Below are 21,210 nucleotides of genomic sequence, written 5' to 3'. Positions count from 1 at the left end.
GTTAATAATTCAGTGAGATCAAGTGAACTGTATGCCTAGCTAGAGGCCGCTTCAGTTCATGTGGAATTAATAATATTAATCCACAACTTAATCTTGACTGAACCCACAGGGTCACACAAATAGCACGTGAACGGAGCAAGTATTTAAGTGAATTAAATACTCCATTTATGGATATTCGGAATCGACGGATCTCGGTTCCAGTGGGAGCTGAAATCGTCAAAATGCAAATTATGAATACTCCGAAAACGATGATATTTGCCAGAAACGGAAATATGGATTGTATCGGAAATATAAATATTATCCAAGTCGTAGATGTTTCCGGAAACAGAAACATTGTACGCATCGGAAAATATTATTGGAAATGGAAATATTGCCGGAATCGGAAATATTGCCGGAAACGGAAATATTGTCGGAATCGGAAATATTATCGGAATCGGAAAATATATTCGGAATCGGAAATATTAAATATTTGTTCGAAACGGAAATTAATTCCGGAATCGGAAATATTAAATATTGTTCGAATCGGAAGTGAATTCCGGAATCGGAAAATTAATCGGAAGCGCTTCGTACGAAATAAACATCGGACGAGCTTGCTAGACGCAAGGCCCAGCACGAAGCCAGGCCTGCGCCTAGCAAGCCCATGCGCGCAAGGCAGCACAGCAGCCCGCCAAGGCACGCAGGCCCAGCTAAGCAGCACGCAAGGCCATGCCCAGCGAGCAAGGCAAGGCTGGCGCGCCCAAGCGATGGGCGACAACGCTGTTGGCCGAGCCTGCTCCGTGCGCGCGCGCGTCCAGCTCCCCTCGTGGGTTGTGCGTGCGTGTGTTGGTTGAGTTCGTGCATACGTCGAATCCTTAAGCAATTAGGATTAGATTAAAGATTAAATTTCCTAAAGCTACTAGAGTTAGTTGTTGAATTGAACATTAACTTATTAGTTTTAATTAATGTCTAATTCTAATAGGATTAGATTAATTGAAACCTAGTAGATTTCTAATTCAATTATTCCAACCCTATAAATAGGTGATGGCATTCACAATTTATAATCACCCAATTCAAGTATTCATATAGTTTTAAGGTTAAAACTAAGATAATAATTTGCCACAATTATATTCGAATAACTAAAAACCTTAGGTTGAATTCTAATTAATTAAATATAAGGCGGATCCGAACGTGCTGTGGACTATCTACGGAGGGACTACACTTGGAGTCCTAAACTTGTTCTTGTTCGGTTCGGGAGCAGCTAGGGAGGGCACGCTACAAATGTATGCATCCTAAGTTATGCTAATTGTTATGTGGCAATTAATTTGGATTCCTGACTTTATGGTTTTTCCGCATGAAATATATATGCTTTATATGTATCATAACCTAACAGTGGTATCACGAGCCTCTAATTAATTCCATAATAAATTATAGTTAACATGGTTAAATTTTATACATTTGCAATGAATTAAAGGGGTGATTAATTTCGATTTTTGTAATTAATTGCAAATTCGTGCGATTATTTAATTATATGTTTGCAGAATTTTCGGCAGTTTAATCAATAATGGTCGGAATCGTATAATTTTATAGTGAATTTCGCATGTAAACGGCGTTTTAAAATTTTGACTAAAATCATAGATTTGTTTCCGAACCCAGAATTCCCAAATTCGAAGCCTAACTATGACTTTTCAGAGGTTTTAATTTTTCGATCGCAAAATTTGTAATTTTTAAGATGTTAAATTAAATATTTGCGATTCTTGTTTGTAAATCTTGAATCTATGATTGACCAACTGTATATGTTTAACAAATTTAATGCCTAAGCTTGTTAATTATACAACCTAATTTGTAATTGTAATTAATTTGTTGAAATTCGAATAATTTAGAATTTGATTTGATTTTCATAATTAATTGACAATTTAATTAGGAATTCATGATTAAAACCACCATAAAATTAGTTAAATTTGGAAATTTTTTTAATTTTATGACCTAGATTTGAATCCATGAAAATAAACTTGAACGGAAATTAATTTGAATAATAAAATTTCGATTTTTCACCCTAAATTTATGAAATTAATATGATGTAATAATTCGTCTATAAATTTAAATTAAAAAGTTTTGATGTTTTATGAAATCCGCTCATGAAACTTGCACGCACAAAGCAATGGACTCTAAGTGTTACCCTTAAGGGGTGTTGTATAGTGCGGGCATGCGACGACGAGCAAGGGAGCTCGTCGCCCATGCGGTACGTATGCAGCGAGCAAGCATGTGGCACGCGAGCACAAGGCAGTAGCCCTGCCTTGCGTCGAGTGCTGCGACGAGGCATGGGCGGATGGGCGAGAGGCAAGGCATATGCGAGAAGAGGCTGCGCGCGGGCAGCGAGGGATGCCTCGCCCACAGCGAGCGCTGCCTCGCCACAAGCCATCGAGCAAGCTGCTGCGCTACGACACAGCGAGCAAGCTGCTGCGCAAGCGTGGCTTGCTTGGCTTGCTGCGTTTGCGCGTGGCTGCTCGTGTCTTGCTGCGCGATCACTCGAGAGGGGCGATGCTGCCTCGTGGACTCGACGGGCATGGGCGCAAGCCCATGGCCTCGTCTTGACCCGATTGATACGCTTTAAATTTAATTTTGATTTTCAGTTGGAAAAACGATTTTAATTAAATTTAAAATTCTTAATTTAATTTTTTCTCGGAATTTTATTTTGAATAATTTAATTATTATAAATTTTATTTATACTAATTATTTTACTAAAATTAAAACCTTGATTAAATTTAAATTAATTAATTTTGTAAACTGAAAATTAATTAAAGGATTCAAATAATAATTTATATGAGCTTTAAATTTTAATTAAATTTGTGTGTTTCCGGTTAGACTAGGAAATACAATTTTATGTTTAAAATTAGTAAAGCATGTAAATTTCTTGGTTTAAGTGGGAGTGCTTTAGTCATAAACTCTTAATTAGGTCTACATTCCTTTAAGGTTAAAACAACTTGATTAGAATTAATAAGGATTGAATAATTGGTAGATTATTGGAAGCCTTGATTAATTGATGCAAATATTTATGTGATGCATAATATGTTCTACTAACCAGCTATGTGGGTCATTCATTGATAAATGAATGGGTGAATGGTATATTGTAAATGTACTGTTTTGCAGGTTATGGAAAGTGACTAGTATGGCCCAAATAGGATAGAAAATATGGTATGCGTACCATTAATTTGAATGTAAAATTGGTCTAATGCACCAAAGTTTTTAATTTAAATATGGTCTGCGTACCATCAAATAGTTGTAATTAGTTTCAGTTATAGTTTATCCTATTTGAAGAAAATGGCGCCTCCCATGGTGAAATTCAAGACGGAGTTTCCAATCCATTTTCAAGACGGAGTTTGAAGTTGAAGCTTCAAGATGAAGTCGGGCCATACTAGATCACAATTATATCTCATGCATGCTTTAAGTAATTTATTGCTTTAAATATGTATTAATTATGCATGAGATTGTGGCTTGATTATGTTGCATGATTAAGGATTTTAGTTCACTTAAAATCTAACCAACATAGTAAGAGCCTTAAGTTCCAAACTTTAAAAATTGAGTTACACTAGTAGAAAAAACCCCTGTTGCAGCCCCCTTGTTGCAGCGTACATGTATTAATACGCTTCAATAACCAGTCGGTCAACGCGGGTCAAACCTTTTAAAGGGTTGTTGCAGCGTACAATTTAATTGTTCCCTGCAAAAACGTTTGTTGCAGCGTACAATTTAAAAGCCGCCTGCAATAACCTATTTTTGTCGCAGCGTACATTTAAAAGCCCCCTGCAATAGCCCGGGTCAAAAAAAAATTCGCTGCAATATTAAAATTTCATTTCTCGCGCTTAACTCCCCTCTTCTTCCCTTACCTTTTCCTGCGTAGTCCCCTAAAAAAACCCTTCCTGCGTCGCCATAGCTTCCTCGTCAGTGGTTCTGGCCTCCTCGCCAGTCGCCACCTTTATTCGAAACCCTCTCCTCTTCCAAGAAAAACCACGAGCAGCTAGTGAGCTACCAGCCTACCCTCTCAGTCCTCCCATCTTCAATTCTCTGAACCTGTACCTTTCTTTCACGAAAGCCGGCCACCAAGGGTAAGAGGGATTTGTAATCTCGGAATTCTGCCGCGTTCACCACCGTCCCACCACCTTCCGATGGAGATCCAATTGGGTTCAACTACCACCGTTTCTCACCAATCGCGTTTCTCACCACCACCACCACCGCCCGTTTTTCTTCGAATTTAAGTGAATTTATGCACTACGGAGGTATATATCTCTATTCAATTTAAGATTCGGCTTATTCAATTTTTGTAAAATTGAATTAACTATTTTCCCCCAAATTTTAGGGTTTTGGCTCCATTTTATTTTTTAATCGAAAGAGGGAACGAACTACTAAGCTAGGGTTTCCTTTTTTCCTCTTTCGTTCAGAATTAGGGATTTGAGGACGCTTAATTATCAGGATTTCATCCGCAAACTCTGCACTTAGATTTTGGGATATGGGTTGAGGTTGATTCTTTTTGGTTATGCTACTGCTCTTTAAGGATATTCTACTGTTCTTGTTCCTCTGCTGGAAGTATAGGCATCGGTATGCTTCTCTTATTTCTTCTTTAAGATTTACATAATTTTTAGTGTTAATTGAAGTTGGATTTGCTGACTGTTAGAGGTTTTAGTAATCTTGTATGATATAGTAATTTATGGCAGATATGAACTATTTAAGTTTTGTTAACCATCATTTTGCCTTTAATCTCTTTGAAGAAGTTAAAATAAAATAAGACTTAAAGTTTTAGTTAGGGAACGATTAGAGCTGAGAAATACCATGTTTATCAAGTAATACTGTCATTTGATGGGAATTAGGATGTTCACTTCATATTATTAGAAGAATTGAATTCATCTTTACTAAAATTCTTCTTTCATTGAGATGTTAATGTCTCAGGATTGAATATAGCTTTGCAATTTCACTACAATAGTATAGATTTGTGATAATTTGGGTTTCATTGTTCAACACCAGCAAAGCAAATGGAGAGGCTTCGAGATTAGGTTTCAGAAATTGATGGTGTTTTTATTGATTAAATAAGACAGCTGGTGTTGGAAATGCTGCTGGAGTTGGAACTCATTCCTGTACTGAATGTGTTTCTGAATGTGGTGCTAAATGTATGCTTCTCTTCTTTCTTCTTCAAGATTTGTATTATTACATGGTTTACATAGTTTTTAGTATTATATTGAGGTTAGTGGATGTTTGAGGTTTTTTGTTATTCTTATATGACATACTGATTGTTAAGTAGATATGAACTAATTAAGTTGCTAACTTTTTGACACCAGACCATACACAGCTCAAGTCAACAATGGCCCATGTTGACCTAACAACTGCAAACAGTATCCAACAAACTCACTCCCAACTGACTTAACACACTAGCAATGAGCCTTTCTATATAGGAGTCATGTATATCTCTTCACCTTCTTTGTCTTCTTTTCTGGCTTTCTCATTTTTCAAGTCATCTGATTCTCCAGAAAGAGGAGAATGACCCTTTCTATATATCGGGTTCCCTTTATAAGCATGTATTCTCTACGTGCACCCGTTTCTATACAGCTTAGGTTTTTTGCTTCTCAAAAATTAAGGCCAACCTGACAAGGTTGATTGCTGCAACTGAGTTTCCAGAAGGCTCCGCACCATCATGATCTTCTTTACACGCAAAAGAACAGAAGGGTCTTCCCCTGGGGTATTGAAATACCCTCCACCTTCCTTGTCCATGAATAACTCATCCTGAGATACAAAATTCTTATTATGGACTTTGACATGGAATTTCCTTGCGAAAATTCTTATAAGCTCATCACCTTTACCACCATTTATTGTTAAAGGGACTTTAGATCAATCATTTCCAAACAAGTTGTCTCCCAGTTAAAGTTAAGTACTTGCAAGAAAGCTATTTGATTGCATCTTCTAGATTATTGAATTGTTCTTTCTTTATAATTTTCACACATTTAAAGTTTTCATCTTTGATGTTCTTGATTGGCATAAGAAAGAAAATACAGTCTGAAATTTTATTTTTATAATTCGTGATGATGGTTGTATATTTTAAAATGCAATTGTTCCTCTCCGAAGAATCATTACAGACTCCTGGATAAAGAATTTTCTTCAAACTTTCTCATACTTCATAATCAGACCCCTGCTACATATCTGGTCTCTTCTACTAGTATTAGTTCACCTCTGCTTGTCTTATTTTAATTTAGCTTTCTTAACATCATGTCCATGCATTTTCTAGCTCTTAATAAAGACTGGATTTGTTTCTAACATAACTAACTCAACTTTTTTCCTTTTTTACTAAGTTAGTTTTTTTATGCATGTTTTTATTATATTCTACTAATCCTTGATGTCTAACAACAAGCTTTTTGATAATAATCGCCTCACAGGAAGCATTCCTGAATCGTTAGGACTTGTTCATACATTACAGGCAGTATGAGTGTTAGTTTAGGCTGTTTTTTATTTAACTCTGACGTATTATTTGTTAATATATTTTCTGTATCAGTCACTACGGCAGGAACTTATTGAGTGGGGCCCTTCCACCGAATCTCAACGATCTTATTGGAGTCAGTGAGCTGTAAGGAAATGAAAATCAAATGAAAATCAGATGGATCTTCTGTAATTCTTTTAACCTTTTCTATTCTCTTACACTTTTACCTCAATTTGATCATCACTAAATTTTGTGTTCCTTTGATTACAGGTTACTATGATTGAGCAATATTTACGGGCTAACAAAATGTTTGTTGACTACAGTGAGGTATCAGCCACAACAATAATAGGCCACATGATTGCGTTCCCCTGAAGGAAATGAAGGCTGATTGGAATGCATGTCTAAACAACAAAGTTGGTTTTAAGGTAAAATCATCCACTTAATTTGTTAAGTTGTTTTTCTAATTTGTTTTTGCTACTCATTTCACTTTTCCAGTCTGGCCTACACAAATCGCATTTATTGTCATTGACTCTCTTTCGGTGTTGATTCTTTCCTAACGACATTACAATCATGTAGGGATTTGCTATTTCCAAAGACGAGCAGGAAAAAACTGTTAAGTTTTAATTTAATGGCCAGCCTGCTGAATTGAAACATGGTAGTGTTGTCATAGCTGCTATAACTAGTTGCACAAACACATCAAACCCAAGTGTTATGCTTGATGCTGCTTTGGTCACAAAGAAAACTACTGAGCTGGGTTTGGAGGTCAGTTGATTTGACTCTTAAGATGATGTTTTACTTCTTGCTCTTAGGTTCCTTGGGTTATTGCATTTGAAAGGTGGATAGTTTAATGACTTGAACAGATTCTTCAAGTGATACTTATTTTATAGGCAAAATTCACAAAAACAGTCCCAACTATGAGCCAAATTCACAAAAACAGTCCCAACACACAAGCTGAGAAAGAGCATACAAAAATTACAAATATCATTCACAATGACTTGCGTCCTTGATTTCTCCTTGGCTCTTGACTGCAGCAGATTAACCAGTATCAAATAGTCGGACTGTAGCTGCACGTTTCTGAATCCTGCATCATAGGCATATCGTAACCCAAACCATATAGCTTCTGCTTCAGCCTGCAGGGCTGTGATTCGTGCATTCCAGCTTCGTCCCGCAGACATTAAAATGTCTCCCACTTCATCCCTAACCACCATCCCCACACCGATCTTGCCTTCCACTGATACTACAACATCTGTGTTGATCTTGCATACACCCCGAGGCGGTGGTGTCCACCCCTGCACGTCCCTCACCCCAGTTTCCTCTTGCGTTTTCTCCCTTTCCCCAGCAGCAATAACTTCACCCAGGAGATTGTTTGTCCTTGCAACCACCACTCTTGGGTCAACCCCAGTTTCCTCTTACATTATGTACAAAGATTGAAAGAAGCTCTCATATTCATCAGATTTTTCATTGAATCTTACTGAACAATTACATTATTTTTCTGAAAAAAAGGACAGAGTTTGATCAGTCATGAAATCTGTTGATGTGGCTCTTGAGAAATATCTGAAAAGTGTAAATGAGTCCATTATTGGATTGAATATATTACAAACAATAACAGGCCTAAGTATAGCTAAATGTATCTGCCACAGTGTCACACCCACTCTATTTATATGATGGTTTCCAAGTTTGATATGTACAATGCTGTAGCCTTCTCTTTCTCTCAATCTCCCAATGCTAATCTATTGGGATCCCATAATTGCTTCTTTTATTTGGATAGCTTCTGTAAGCTGCTGAATTCATTTCTGGAGACCTTACTTCTTAGCCTAGTGAGAGACTATTTATCTTTCTGTACAGATGAAATGCACTTTTGACAAATATGCTATATTTTGCTTTGAGATATTGGACTGCAAAAATAAGCTAGTTCTCTTCACCTTTTATGCATGTTTGAAAAAATAATGATGACTGTTTTCATTCTTGATTCTTATGGTTTCTGTGGTTCCTTAGTTTTTATGGTTTGTTGGTGATAAATTTATAAGTTAATTTGATTCTTGTACATTGTTCTGACTTGCTAAAATCTCTATCAGGTATGAGTTTAAAACAAATCATGGAGAATGGATCACTTCAATGAAATCAAAGTTTGGGGATAATGTATCCGGACGTGTTCGTACAGCAATCAAGTCAGTACCTCAGGATGTAAAAGCTATGTATAAAGTGAGGACCGAATTGTGTTCTGCATTACAGAACCTTCTAATAAGGTATATTTATCTTTTTATTAACTTGTGTTGAACTTGACCCAAATGACTTATTTTCCATGTCTATATGAGGATGAAAAATCATGTTCCCTATTTGTTCTGTGTAATTTGTGACTTTGTGAATGTGTCCAAAAAAGTCTAAAACCCAAGCTCTCTCTCTTTCCCCCTCTCTTTCTCCCTGTCCTGCTAAACGGGGTGTCTTAAATCTTATTCCAGAAATAGTCAAGCATCAAAACTATAAAACCCAATTCAAGAACACTTAAATTCACCCTTTGTTACATCAAATTTTAATAATGAACCACACATTAAAATTTGGAGATTTAAGACTTGAGGATGCTGCAAGTTAGAGATTAATGCAGTACTATTTGCTGAAATCAAGTCCTAGAACATGGTTAATATACGGTAGCAAGTGGAGTGTTTCCTACTTTTCTTGTTGGTCCTTAATAGATACAAAGTACGGAGTAATAAAAATAGTATTATTGCTGAGAGAAACAACCAAGCCCGCATCAAAAGAGTAATGTGTTCTTTAATACTAGTATCAAAAGAGAACTTACAAACTGGGGGGAGACTGTTTTTCTTATAGATCTTATTCTATACTGAAATCTGTGAGTCTACAGATTTATACTGATACTCACATCATGAGTAAATTGAAAGATGGTTATTCTTAGCCCAACTATTTTTATATGCATGATTGAATCATTTGTGAAGAATCTCATTTATAAACACTCATATTTAGGCTAAAATGATATCTTCGTTCCCAACTTCAAACTAAAGAATTTAAGGACTCGTTTCAAACTTATTACATGATTTATATGCTTAGTTTTAAGTTTCCAAGACTTATTCCAATTTATTTATGCACATTTAAGGCTCATTGGGTCGTTATAGGTCATATTTAGGCTAAAATGATATTTTCGTTCCCAACTTTGAACTAAAAAACCTAAGGATTCGTTTTATACTTATTACATGTTTAGTATGTATAGTTTTAACTTTCTAAGACTCATTCCAATCTATTTACCCACATTTAGGGCTCATTGGGTCGTTATAGGCCATATTTAGGCTAAAATGACATTTTCGCTCCCAACTTTGAACTAAAGAACCTAAGGACTCATTTTAATTCTTTTACATGATTATTATACATATAGTTTTAACTTTCTAAGACTCATTCCAATATATTTATGCACATTTAAGACTCATTGGGTCGTTATATGTCATATTTAAGTTAAAATGACATTTTCGTTCCTAACATTGAACTAAAGAACCTAAGGACTCATTTTAAATTTATTACATGATTAATATGCTTAGTTTTAAGTTTTCAAGAGTCATTCCAATATATTTTGGCACATTTAAGGCTTATGGGGTTGTTATAGCCCATATTTAGGCTAAAGTGACATTTCCGCTCCCAACTTTGAACTAAAGAACCCAAGGATTCGAATGATTCTTATTACATGATATATGAATATATTTAACTTTCTAAAACTCATTCCAATATATTTATGCACATTTAAGGCTCATTGGATCGTTATAGGTCATATTTAGAGCTAAAATGACATTTCCGCTCCCAACTTTGAACTAAAGAACATAAGGACTCATTTGATTTTTATTACATGATTAATATGCAGAGTTTTAACTTTCTAAAACTCATTCGAATCTATTTATGCAAATTTAAGGCTCATTGGGTCGTTATAGGTTATATTTAGAGCTAAAATGACATTTCCGCTCCCAACTTTGAACTAAAGAACCTAAGGACTCATTTGATTCTTATTACATGATTAATATGCAGAGTTTTAACTTTCCTTACTCTTGAGTCGTATTCTAGACTATTAGTACATTGTCATTAGATGCTTGAATGTTAAAATGTGACATTTAATTTGCATTTAATCTAATGCTCCCATCAAAATTTTGTTTTTGTAAAGGTCTATACTCGAGGAATGCGCCATATGCTAGTGAGGAAATTGAAGTGGTTCGTGAGCAATGGAATAAGTTTATTACGAGGAAGTATTTATTGTTTTCCTGAGCGCGTTTGATCGAGTTGGTTCAGATGTTGTAGCATCTTTTATATTAAAATGTATGTGTACGTTGAAATTGGACCGTACATATATTTAAATGTATGTGGTACGTGCACTTTGGTTTTGGGATATATACAAAACAATAGTTATTCTTTTTATATTTGTTATACAGGTTGCGATATTCTATTATTGTTGTGACAGGTTTCTATATTTGGTGCAAGCCACTCTAGGTATCCCTAAACAAAACTATAATTTTCCCACCAAAAATGCTTTGTTGCAGCGTACATATATATGTGTACGCTGCAACAAGGGTGTAAACTTTGCCAAAATTTCAGACTTGTTGCAGCGTACAAATAGATGTACCCTGCAACAGGTGGGGTCTTTTGCAACGTACATAAATTTGTGCGCTGCAACAAGTCATGATTTTTGCCAAATTTTTGGCACTTGTTGCAGCGTACATGTATATGTACGCTGCAAAAAGTACTTTTTGCAGCGAACATTGTACGCTGCAACAAGTTCAGACTTGTTGCAGGCCCCCCAGTTGCAGCATACGATGTACGCTGCAACAGGGGTGTAAAAGCCCGCTGCAATAAGGGTTTTTTCTACTAGTGTTAAAAGGTGCTATGCCAAAATAACACTTACTTGGATAACCTTTACATCAATCTTAGTATTAGTTTTCCGCCGAAGCGAGGTGTTACTTATTGATCCTAAAGGGGTAAGGTACACAAATAATTGTGAGTACACGTTAGTTTTGGTGAAACTCAACGATATAAGTAAGGAGTCTTTTTATGTCGTGGCAAATAAGATAAGTTTACCTAATAAGTCCTTACACGTACCTATCAACCAAGAGTAGTTTCTAGACTATTAGCAAAGGCATTGCTTACCTAAAATATTTTAGAATTGAGTCTAAATACATAATGTGCTTAATTCTTCAATGATTTAAGGGTCTTGGAATCATTTTATTCACACCTGCCGGAACACATAACTTGAATAAAATGCTTAATAAATGATAAATTATGCTAGAATTTAAGTTTATTAAGAGAAACTGTGAATGGTTATTTATTTGTTTATTCTTTTTCAATTGTAGATTTTACTATGGCAAACAACAATTCATTAAACATCCGATCAATTCTCGAAAAGGAGAAGTTGAACGGGAAAAACTTCCTTGACTGGCAAAGGAACTTGCAAATAGTTTTTATGCAGGAAGAAAAGGAGTATGTCCTGGAAGAGGCGATGCCCAAAGACGCAGGCGACGGGGTCACTCAGGCAGCCCTCAATCGTTGGATTGATGCTAACAAGCTAGGATGTAAAATGTCTAATGCTTGCAACCATGAGTGCAGATCTACAGAAAACGTTCATCAACTCAGATGCTTTCACGGTCATCAGTGAGTTAAAGAACATGTTCCAAGATCTGGCTCGAGTCGAAAGATTCAAGACTCATAGGCAAATTCTTGAGACTAAGCTTAAGAAAGGCGAGCCCGTAAGTCCACATGTTCTCAAAATGATTGGACTAATTGAGAATATGAGTCGGCTGGATCAGCAATTCTCTCAGGAAATGGCTGTAGACACCATCCTCCATTCTCTTCATAGCGGGTATGATCAGTTCAAGCTGAACTACAGTATGAATAGTCTGGAAAAAACGCTCATTGAGCTTCACGGTATGCTGAAGACCGCTGAAAAGACGCTCAAAAGTGATAAGCAAGATGTGCTTATGGTGCGTGGGGGCAAGTTCAAGAAATCTGGTAAGAAGAGGAATGCCAAGAAAGGTGGCAAGAAGGCCAGCCCGACTAAGCAATCTGGCGGCACCAAGTTTGAAAAGAAGAAGGTGAGCCAACCCACTTCTGAATCTGAATGCTTCTACTGCAAGAAGAAGGGGCATTGGAAGAGAGATTGCTTGAAGCTTAAGGAAGATCAGAAGAACGGAACAATCGTTCCATCTTCAGGTATTTTTGTTATAGACTGTATACTTGCTAATTCAACTTCTTGAGTATTAGATACAGGTTGTGGCTCACACTTATGTTCCAATTCGCAGGGACTAAGAAGAAGTAGAAGGTTAAGTAAGGGTGAAGTCGACCTACGAGTGGGAAATGGAGCACGGATTGCTGCATTAGCTGTAGGAACTTATTATTTGTCGTTGCCCTCTAGGCTAGTTTTGGAACTGGAAGAATGTTTCCGTGTTCCAAGTCTTACTAAAAACATCATTTCTGTTTCTTGCTTAGATGCTAAGGGATTTTCCTTTTTAATAAAAGACAATAGTTGTTCGTTTTATTTTAAAGAGATGTTTTATGGATCTGCTAGATTAGTCAATGGACTTTATTTATTAGATCACGACAAACAAGTATATAACATAAATACCAAAAAGGCCAAAAAGGATGATTCAGATCTCACCTATCTGTGGCATTGTCGATTAGGCCATATAAACTTGAAACGCTTAGAAAAACTTCAAAAGGAAGGAATTCTAGAACCATTTGACTTAGAGGATTATGGTAAGTGCGAATCATGTTTACTTGGCAAAATGACAAAGCAACATTTCTCTAAAGTTGGAGAAAGTGCAACTGAACTATTGGGTTTAATCCATACAGATGTATGTGGACCAATGAGTACAAATGCTAGAGGTGGTTTCAGCTACTTTATCACTTTCACTGATGACTTCAGTAGATATGGTTATGTCCACCTAATGAAGCATAAGTCTGAATCCTTTGACAAATTCAAGGAATTTCAGAGTGAAGTAGAGAATCAATTAGGCAAGAAGATTAAGGCACTGTGGTCTGATAGAGGCGGTGAATATCTGAGCTATGAATTTGATGACCGTCTGAAAGAATGTGGAATTCTATCAGAATTGACTCCTCCCGGAACACCTTAATGGAACGGTGTGTCAGATCGGAGGAATAGAACCTTGCTAGACATGGTTAGATCAATGATGGGTCAGGCCGAACTTCCAATAGAATTTTGGGGACTTGCACTAAACACAGCTGCACTCGCTATAAATAGAGCTCCGTCTAAAGATGTCGAAAAGACTCCATATGAGTTATGGTTTGGAAAGCCTCCAAATGTGTCTTTTCTTAAGATTTGGGGTTGTGAAGTATACGTCAAACGATTAATTTCAGACAAACTTCAACCAAAATCTGACAAATGTATTCTTGTGGGCTATCCAAAGGAAACAAAGGGGTATTACTTCTACAATACATCTGAGAACAAGGTGTTTGTTGCTCGAGATGGTATCTTTTTGGAAAGAGATCACATTTCCAAAATGAGAAGTGGGAGAAAAGTAGATCTCGAAGAAATGCGAGTCGAACAACAAACTCTAGAGAATTCTCAAGATGACATTCAGGATGAAACTCAGAGATCTTTAGAAGTATCTGGTGAGAATCAAGAACCATCTAGAAATGTAACCCCGGGTAGATCGCAAAGATATAGATCTCAACCGGAAAGATACTTAGGTATTTTGACGAACGAGAGCTATGAAGTTCTATTACTTGAAAGTGATGAACCTGCGACTTACAAACAAGCTATGACGAGCCCTAGCTCCAAGCAATGGCAAGAAGCCATGCAATCTGAATTAGACTCCATGTATGAAAACCAAGTTTGGGATTTGTTCGATTTGCCAGATGGCTACCAAGCCATGGGAAGCAAATGGGTTTTCAAACTGAAAAAAGACACGGATTAGAAACTAGAAGTTTTCAAAGCTAGATTGGTTGCAAAAGGTTACAGGCAAGTCCACGGTGTGGATTACGATGACCTTTTCACCAGTTGCAATGCTAAAGTCTATTCGGATAATGTTAGCAATCGCTGCATATTACGATTACGAAATATGGCAGATGGATGTCAAAACCGCTTTCTTAAACGGCGTTTTAACAGAAACTGTGTTTATGACACAGCCTGAGGGTTTTGAGGATCCAATGAATGCTACGAAGGTATGCAAGCTTAAGAAATCAATCTACGGATTGAAGCAAGCATCAAGGAGCTGGAATACACGTTTTGATGAAGCAGTCAGTGACTTTGGTTTCATCAAGAACGCAGATGAATCTTGTGTATACAAGAAGGTCAGTGGGAGAAAAATTGCTTTTCTAGTATTATATGTCGACGACATATTACTTATCGGAAATGACATTCATGTGTTGAACTCTGTCAAGATTTGGCTTGGGAAATGTTTTTCGATGAAGGATCTAGGAGAAGCACAGTACATACTGGGCATCAAGATTTACAGAGATATATCTAAAAAAGATCATTGGACTCAGTCAAAGCACTTATATCAATAAGGTTCTTGAAAGGTTCAATATGGCAGACTCCAAGCAAGGCTACCTACCCATGTCTCATGGAATGACTCTAAGCAAGACTCAGTGCCCAAAAACACTAGATGAGCGTAGACGAATGAGTGGGATTCCATATGCATCATTGATTGGTTCAATAATGTATGCTATGATATGTACACGCCCGGATGTTGCATACGCACTCAGTGCTACGAGCAGATACCAGTCAGACCCAGGAGAGGCACATTGTACTGCTGCCAAGAATATTCTGAAGTACCTGAAAAGGCACAAAGATGATTTCCTGGTCTATGGTGGAGATGATGAATTAATTGTTAAAGGCTATACGGACGCAAGTTTCCAAACCAACAAAGATGATTTCAGATCACAGTCTGGGTTTGTCTTCTGCCTCAACGGAGGTGGAGTAAGCTGGAAAAGTGCAAAGCAAAGCACCATTGTGGATTCTACAACTGAAGCGGAGTACATTGTTGCACATGAAGTAGAAAAGGAAGATATTTGGCTAAGGAAGTTCATAGGTGAACTTGGTGTAGTCCCCTCCGTTAAAGGACCAATAGCTCTATATTGTGATAATAACGGAGCTATTGCACAGGCAAAGGAGCCTAGACACCACCAGAGAGTCAAGCATGTACTTCGTAGATTTCACCTTCTACGAGAGTTCGTTGAAAGAAAAGAAGTCGAGATAAGCAAGATTGGAACTGACGACAACATCTTAGATCCATTAACTAAACCTCTGCCGCAGGCGAAGCACAACTCGCACACTGCAGCTATGGGAATCAAGCATGTTGCAGAATGGCTTTGACGTCCTTATTTAATGTTTTAAAGTTTTAGAGTTTAATACTTTGTAAAAAGTTACTGGTTAACCATTCATATAAATGAATAAAATTCAATTTTCCATTTTATTTGTGGTTTATTAAATGATGAGTCCCTTCAATTTGACGATATATTCAAGATAGACTGTCAGGACCATTCCTGTGACTATGAAATGTCTATCAAGTGAACTTGAATGTCAAAAGTTGAAAATGGTCCCTGGTCAGAGTTTTCTATAAAGATGGACGCATAGAAAACGCTAGACGACTAGATTGCAAGATGACTAGTAGTTCTGTTTCTTGAACTATGTGGACATAGCAATGTCGCAATCATTTGCATAGATACTTACTTTGGGAAGACTAGTATCGGACAGACCTATAAAACTTTACTGTAAGAGATGAAAATCTGTCATAAGTAAATTTTATTAAAATTATTAGACACTAATCCTCAATACCTGAGTGATTTGAGATTACTTGTTTGAGAACTGGTTACTTTGACGTTGTCAACCGTCGCACCGTAATAGGAGGCTATAACGGCAACGCTCGGGTAATCACCTATCAAACGAAGTCTAATATCAAGATCGCAAGATTGGGATTGTCCTCCCATAAATCGGGATGAGATGCTGAAAGTTGTACAAGGCCATTCGGAGAGCTAGAAACTGTAAAATGCATGGCCGTGCTCAGATGAATCATAGGCTATGATTATCTGTTTATTTGATCAGTTGAACTCTGAAACCGAGAAACACCTCTGGACATAATAAGGATGACAAATCGTACCTTATGTTCATGATCAAGCATCAAGCGACAAAGGAATTAGTAAATGCACACTTGTCCCTAAGGACAAGTGGGAGACTGAAGGAAATAATGCCCTTGGTCCAAGTATGCATTCAGTGCTAAGTCTAATAAATGCGGTTCAGTGTTAATTAATTATACAAGTTAATAATTCAGTGAGATCAAGTGAACTGTATGCCTAGCTAGAGGCCGCTTCAGTTCAAGTGGAATTAATAATATTAATCCACAGCTTACTCTTGACTGAACCCGTAGGGTCACACAAATAGCACGTGAATGGATCAAGTATTTAAGTGAATTAAATACTCCATTTATGGATATTCGGAATCGACGGATCTCGGTTCCAGTGGGAGCTGAAATCATCAAAAGGCAAATTATGAATACTCCGGAAACGATGATATTTGCCGGAAACAAAAATATGGATCGTATCGAAAATATAAATATTATCCAAGTCGTAGATGTTGCCGGAAACAGAAACATTGTACGTATCGGAAAATATTATTGGAAATGGAAATATTGCCGGAATCGGAAATATTGCCGGAAACGGAAATATTGTCGGAATCAGAAATATTATCGGAATCGGAAAATATTTCTAGAATCGGAAATATTAAATATTTGTTCGAAACGGAAATTAATTCCGGAATCGGTAATATTAAATATTGTTCGAATCGGAAATGAATTCCGGAATCGGAAAATTAATCGGAAGCGCGTCGTACGAAATAAACATCGGACGAGCTTGCTAGACGCAAGGCCCATCACGAAGTCAGGCCTGCGCCTAGCAAGCCCATGCGCGCAAGGCAGCACAGCAGCCCGCCAAGGCACGCAGGCCCAGCCAAGCAGCACGCAAGGCCAGTCCCAGCGAGCAAGGCAAGGCTGGCGCGCCCAAGCGATGGGCCGCAACGCTGTGGGCCGAGCCTGCTCCGTGCGCGCGCGCTTCCAGCGCCCCTCGTGGGCTGTGCGTGCGTGTGTACGTTGAGTTCGTGCATACGTCGAATCCTTAAGCAATTAGGATTAGATTAAAGATTAAATTTCCTAAAGCTACTAGAGTTAGTTGTTGAATTAAACATTAACTTATTAGTTTTAATTAATGTCTAATTCTAATAGGATTATATTAATTGAAACCTAGTAGACTTCAAATTCCATTATTCCAACCCTATAAATAGGTGATGGCATTCACAATTTATAATCACCCAATTCAAGTATTCATATAGTTTTATGGTTAAAACTAAGATAATAATTTGCCACAATTATATGCGAATAACTTAAAACCTTAGGTTGAATTCTAGTTAATTAAATCTAAGGCGGATCCGAACGTGCTGTGGACTATCTACGAAGGGACTACACTTGGAGTCCTAAACTTGTTCTTGTTCGGTTCGGGAGAAGCTAGGGAGGGCACGCTACAAATGTATGCATCCTAAATTATGCTAATTGTTATGTGGCAATTAATTTGGATTCCTGGCTTTATGGTTTTTCCGCATGAAATATATATGCTTTATATGTATCATAACCTAACAGTACATAGTTTATTCCAACATTTGATTGAGGAATATGTTATGTCATCCAATTGCTATATGTACCAATATGCAATCATTGCTTGATTTATAGACTTGAGCATTACGATTTTGCGTGAGGGTTCAACAAAATCCACGCCGTGAATTTACTTGTAACCTTTATCCAGTAATCTAGCTTTGTGTGTGAACACAATTCCATGTTTGATGGTTTTTATCCTTAAAACCAATTTGCAACCAATAGATGTAAACCATTCTTGCAAATCAACAAATTTTCAATTTTGTCATCAAAACATTGATTCTATTTTATGGCCTTTAACCATCTAAAACATTTGAGTCTATATATGGCCTCTAACCATTTTAGGGAATCTGGGTTTCGTCATAGCTTTCTTACAAGTCACAAACTCATTAATCTACATGATAATAGTTTGACTGCAAGTTGTAGGTTTCTTCACTATCTAATAGAAGAATCTCATATTTTCATTGACCTGAACTCCATACCTACTTGGGTATAGAACATCAAACAATAGAATATCAACATCCAATTGAAAGTCTTTTGAATATTCTGTTTTCCTTGAAGCACTTGTAAAGTCTTCTAAGAGATGTGTATTCTTTAAAGCCACTTCTAAAGTCCTTAAAGAATAAGTGTTCGGATTTTCTAAAGAATTTCGAAAAGCCTCTGGAATGTCCGTTTATGTTTGTTGTTCGTCTCAAACACCTTTCGAGGTCTATTTTCTCCCACTTGTCATTTTGGAAAGAATCTCCAAAAGGACATTATTTCGAGCAAACAAACATTATGTTCTCAAAAATTCATGGTAGAAACAATACCCTTGTGTCTCATTTGAATAAATCACAATGAAACATATATCTATATTTGGGCCTTAGTTTGTCGAATAACAAATACTAAGCTCCCACTGAGTTTAGCAACTCTATATATATATATATATATATATATATATATATATATATATATATATATATATATATATATATATATATATATATATATATATATATATATATATATATAGGGTCCCCCTCCAATGAGAAGGACCTTAAAATAGGAAGAATGAGAAGCAATCAGAACCGCACACATAAATCTGATCGAACGGCGGTAATTAAATCGCGAAATCAACCTCCAAAATACTAAAAAAACATCTCGCGAAAACAAACCCCTAAAAAAACAGAATCCTCTCTTTCTTCTTCCAAGAATTTCCATGGCATAAACCAAGAATTCCATGGCTGAAACCAAGAATTAATTCTTCCAACTCGATTTTATCATCCTTCTTGCTAAGCTATTCAACTCGAATTTCCATGGAAGGTACTTTTTTTAATTTTTAGTTGAAATTAATTAGCTTTGATTTTAAAACTAAACTTTCGAAATTATTGAACAAATTACAAATTGATTGTGAAATTGAATTGATTAATATTTTTGATTGAAAATTGCGTTAATTTTGAATGAATTTTGCATAAATTTTGATTGTGTCTTTGGTTGTTCATGAGAAATCGAAAGGGAGAGTAAACCCTTGTTTTTAATTGAGAAAATATTGAAATTAATGAAACAATAATTAATTTATAGTGAATAGAGTTGATTAGTAATTTCGAATGAAAATTGCGAAAATTAGGTATGTAAATTGCATAAATTTTTAATTATTCATGTTGAGTTTTAGGGGGGGGTGGGTTTAAAGTCTCAGATGTTCGTTTTTTGAAGAAACAAAAAAGAGAGTGCAACTGATAATAAATAGAGAAAATGAGCAAAATTGTTGCAACTGTTTAGGGTGTGAACCAATTGAGCAAATGAGCAAAATTGTTGCAACTGTTAGGGTGTGAACCAATTGAGCAAATGAGCAAAATTGTTGCAACTGTTTAGGGTGTGAACTCCCAATTGAGCAAATGAGCAAAGTTGTTACAACTATATAGGGTGTGAATCAATTTTGCTCATTTATGCTAATTTTTGAGAATGAGCAAAATTATGGAAGCACAACTGATTTTTTGGAAATTATTTGCTCATTTGTTCAAATGAGCAAATATGGACAAAATAAGTAAATGTGTGGAAGAAATTATTTTGCTCATTTGGTCAAATGAGAAAACTTTGGCACAAGCAGTAAAAGCCTGAAATATGTAAATTTGCTCATTTGGGAAATGAGTAAATTTTGGCACAAGCAGTAACTGCCTGAAATATGAAATTTTGCTCATTTGGTCAAATGAGCAAATTTTAATACAAGCAGTAACTTTCTGGTATAAATTATTTTGCTCATTTATTCAAATGAGCAAAATAATTGTGCGCATATGTAATGCTGGAATTTGTTAGTTAATCTAGTTCTTGTTGTAAGTTCTATGTGTGATGCCTTATCAGAACGTACAACCGGGTAATCAGAAGTGTCCGCCACATAATAGTAACATGGGAGGGCAGCAAGTGGTGTTTTGCTTGAATTGAGTTCATTTGGGGGAATTATTTTGCTCGTTTTGTTTTTGTTTTGCTTGAATCTGATTGTAAATATAGCAATGTCACATATCTGTTCATTATTTCCCTTTCTTGTAACTTCCCATTTAGCATGCAAATACTTAGCAGAGGCTAAAGACCAACTAGCAGTACCACTCTCATTTAATATATGTGATTATTTTTGGTTTGTGCAGTGCCTATTTCAGTTCCTACTACAGTTCCTACAACAGAACCTACAGAGCCTGCAAAGGAGGGGCCTGCAAATCCTACAAGAGTATCTACAGTGCCTACGACAGTCCCTATGGAGTCTACAACAGAACCTATGGAGCATACAACAGTACCTACAGCGCCTACACCAGTCTCTACAGTGCCTACAGAAAAACCTACACCAATCGAATATATTCGAAGTCCTAGAGCAGAAACATATCTAACTCAAGATGGAACTAGGAAATGGTTTCCATATTGTGTTGAAGATAAGAAACCATGGGAAGGAATGGTATTCAAAACTTTAGAAAAGGCTATCTAATTTTATAAGGAGTATGCTGTAATATGTGGTTTTGACGTTCGTTCAGCTACGGTATACAAGAATAGCAAAGGTATCATTCAAAAGTATTATCTTTGCAGTAGAGAAGGTATCTTAGAATCCGAAGGTAATTATGATGAAAAAGGGAAGCGACACCGTAAAAGAAACTCAAAGCGAGTTGGTTGCAAGGC

At 36.6% G+C, this 21,210-nt stretch overlaps 1 protein-coding gene across 1 annotated transcript; it reads left to right on the top strand.

Moving 5' to 3' along the window:
* Positions 1-7,612: 7,612 nt before the first annotated feature.
* Positions 7,613-21,137, top strand: LOC130471462 (uncharacterized). Its single transcript, XM_056841604.1, has 5 exons — positions 7,613-7,851; positions 8,509-8,679; positions 9,260-9,333; positions 20,691-20,992; positions 21,069-21,137. The coding sequence occupies exons 1-5, from the start codon at positions 7,613-7,615 to the stop codon at positions 21,135-21,137; spliced, it is 855 nt and encodes a 284-aa protein (XP_056697582.1).
* Positions 21,138-21,210: the final 73 nt, after the last annotated feature.

Source organism: Spinacia oleracea, chromosome 4 (genome assembly GCF_020520425.1).
Source record: "Spinacia oleracea cultivar Varoflay chromosome 4, BTI_SOV_V1, whole genome shotgun sequence".
Lineage (NCBI taxonomy): Eukaryota > Viridiplantae > Streptophyta > Magnoliopsida > Caryophyllales > Amaranthaceae > Spinacia > Spinacia oleracea.
This window is presented reverse-complemented; position numbering and strand designations above follow the sequence as displayed.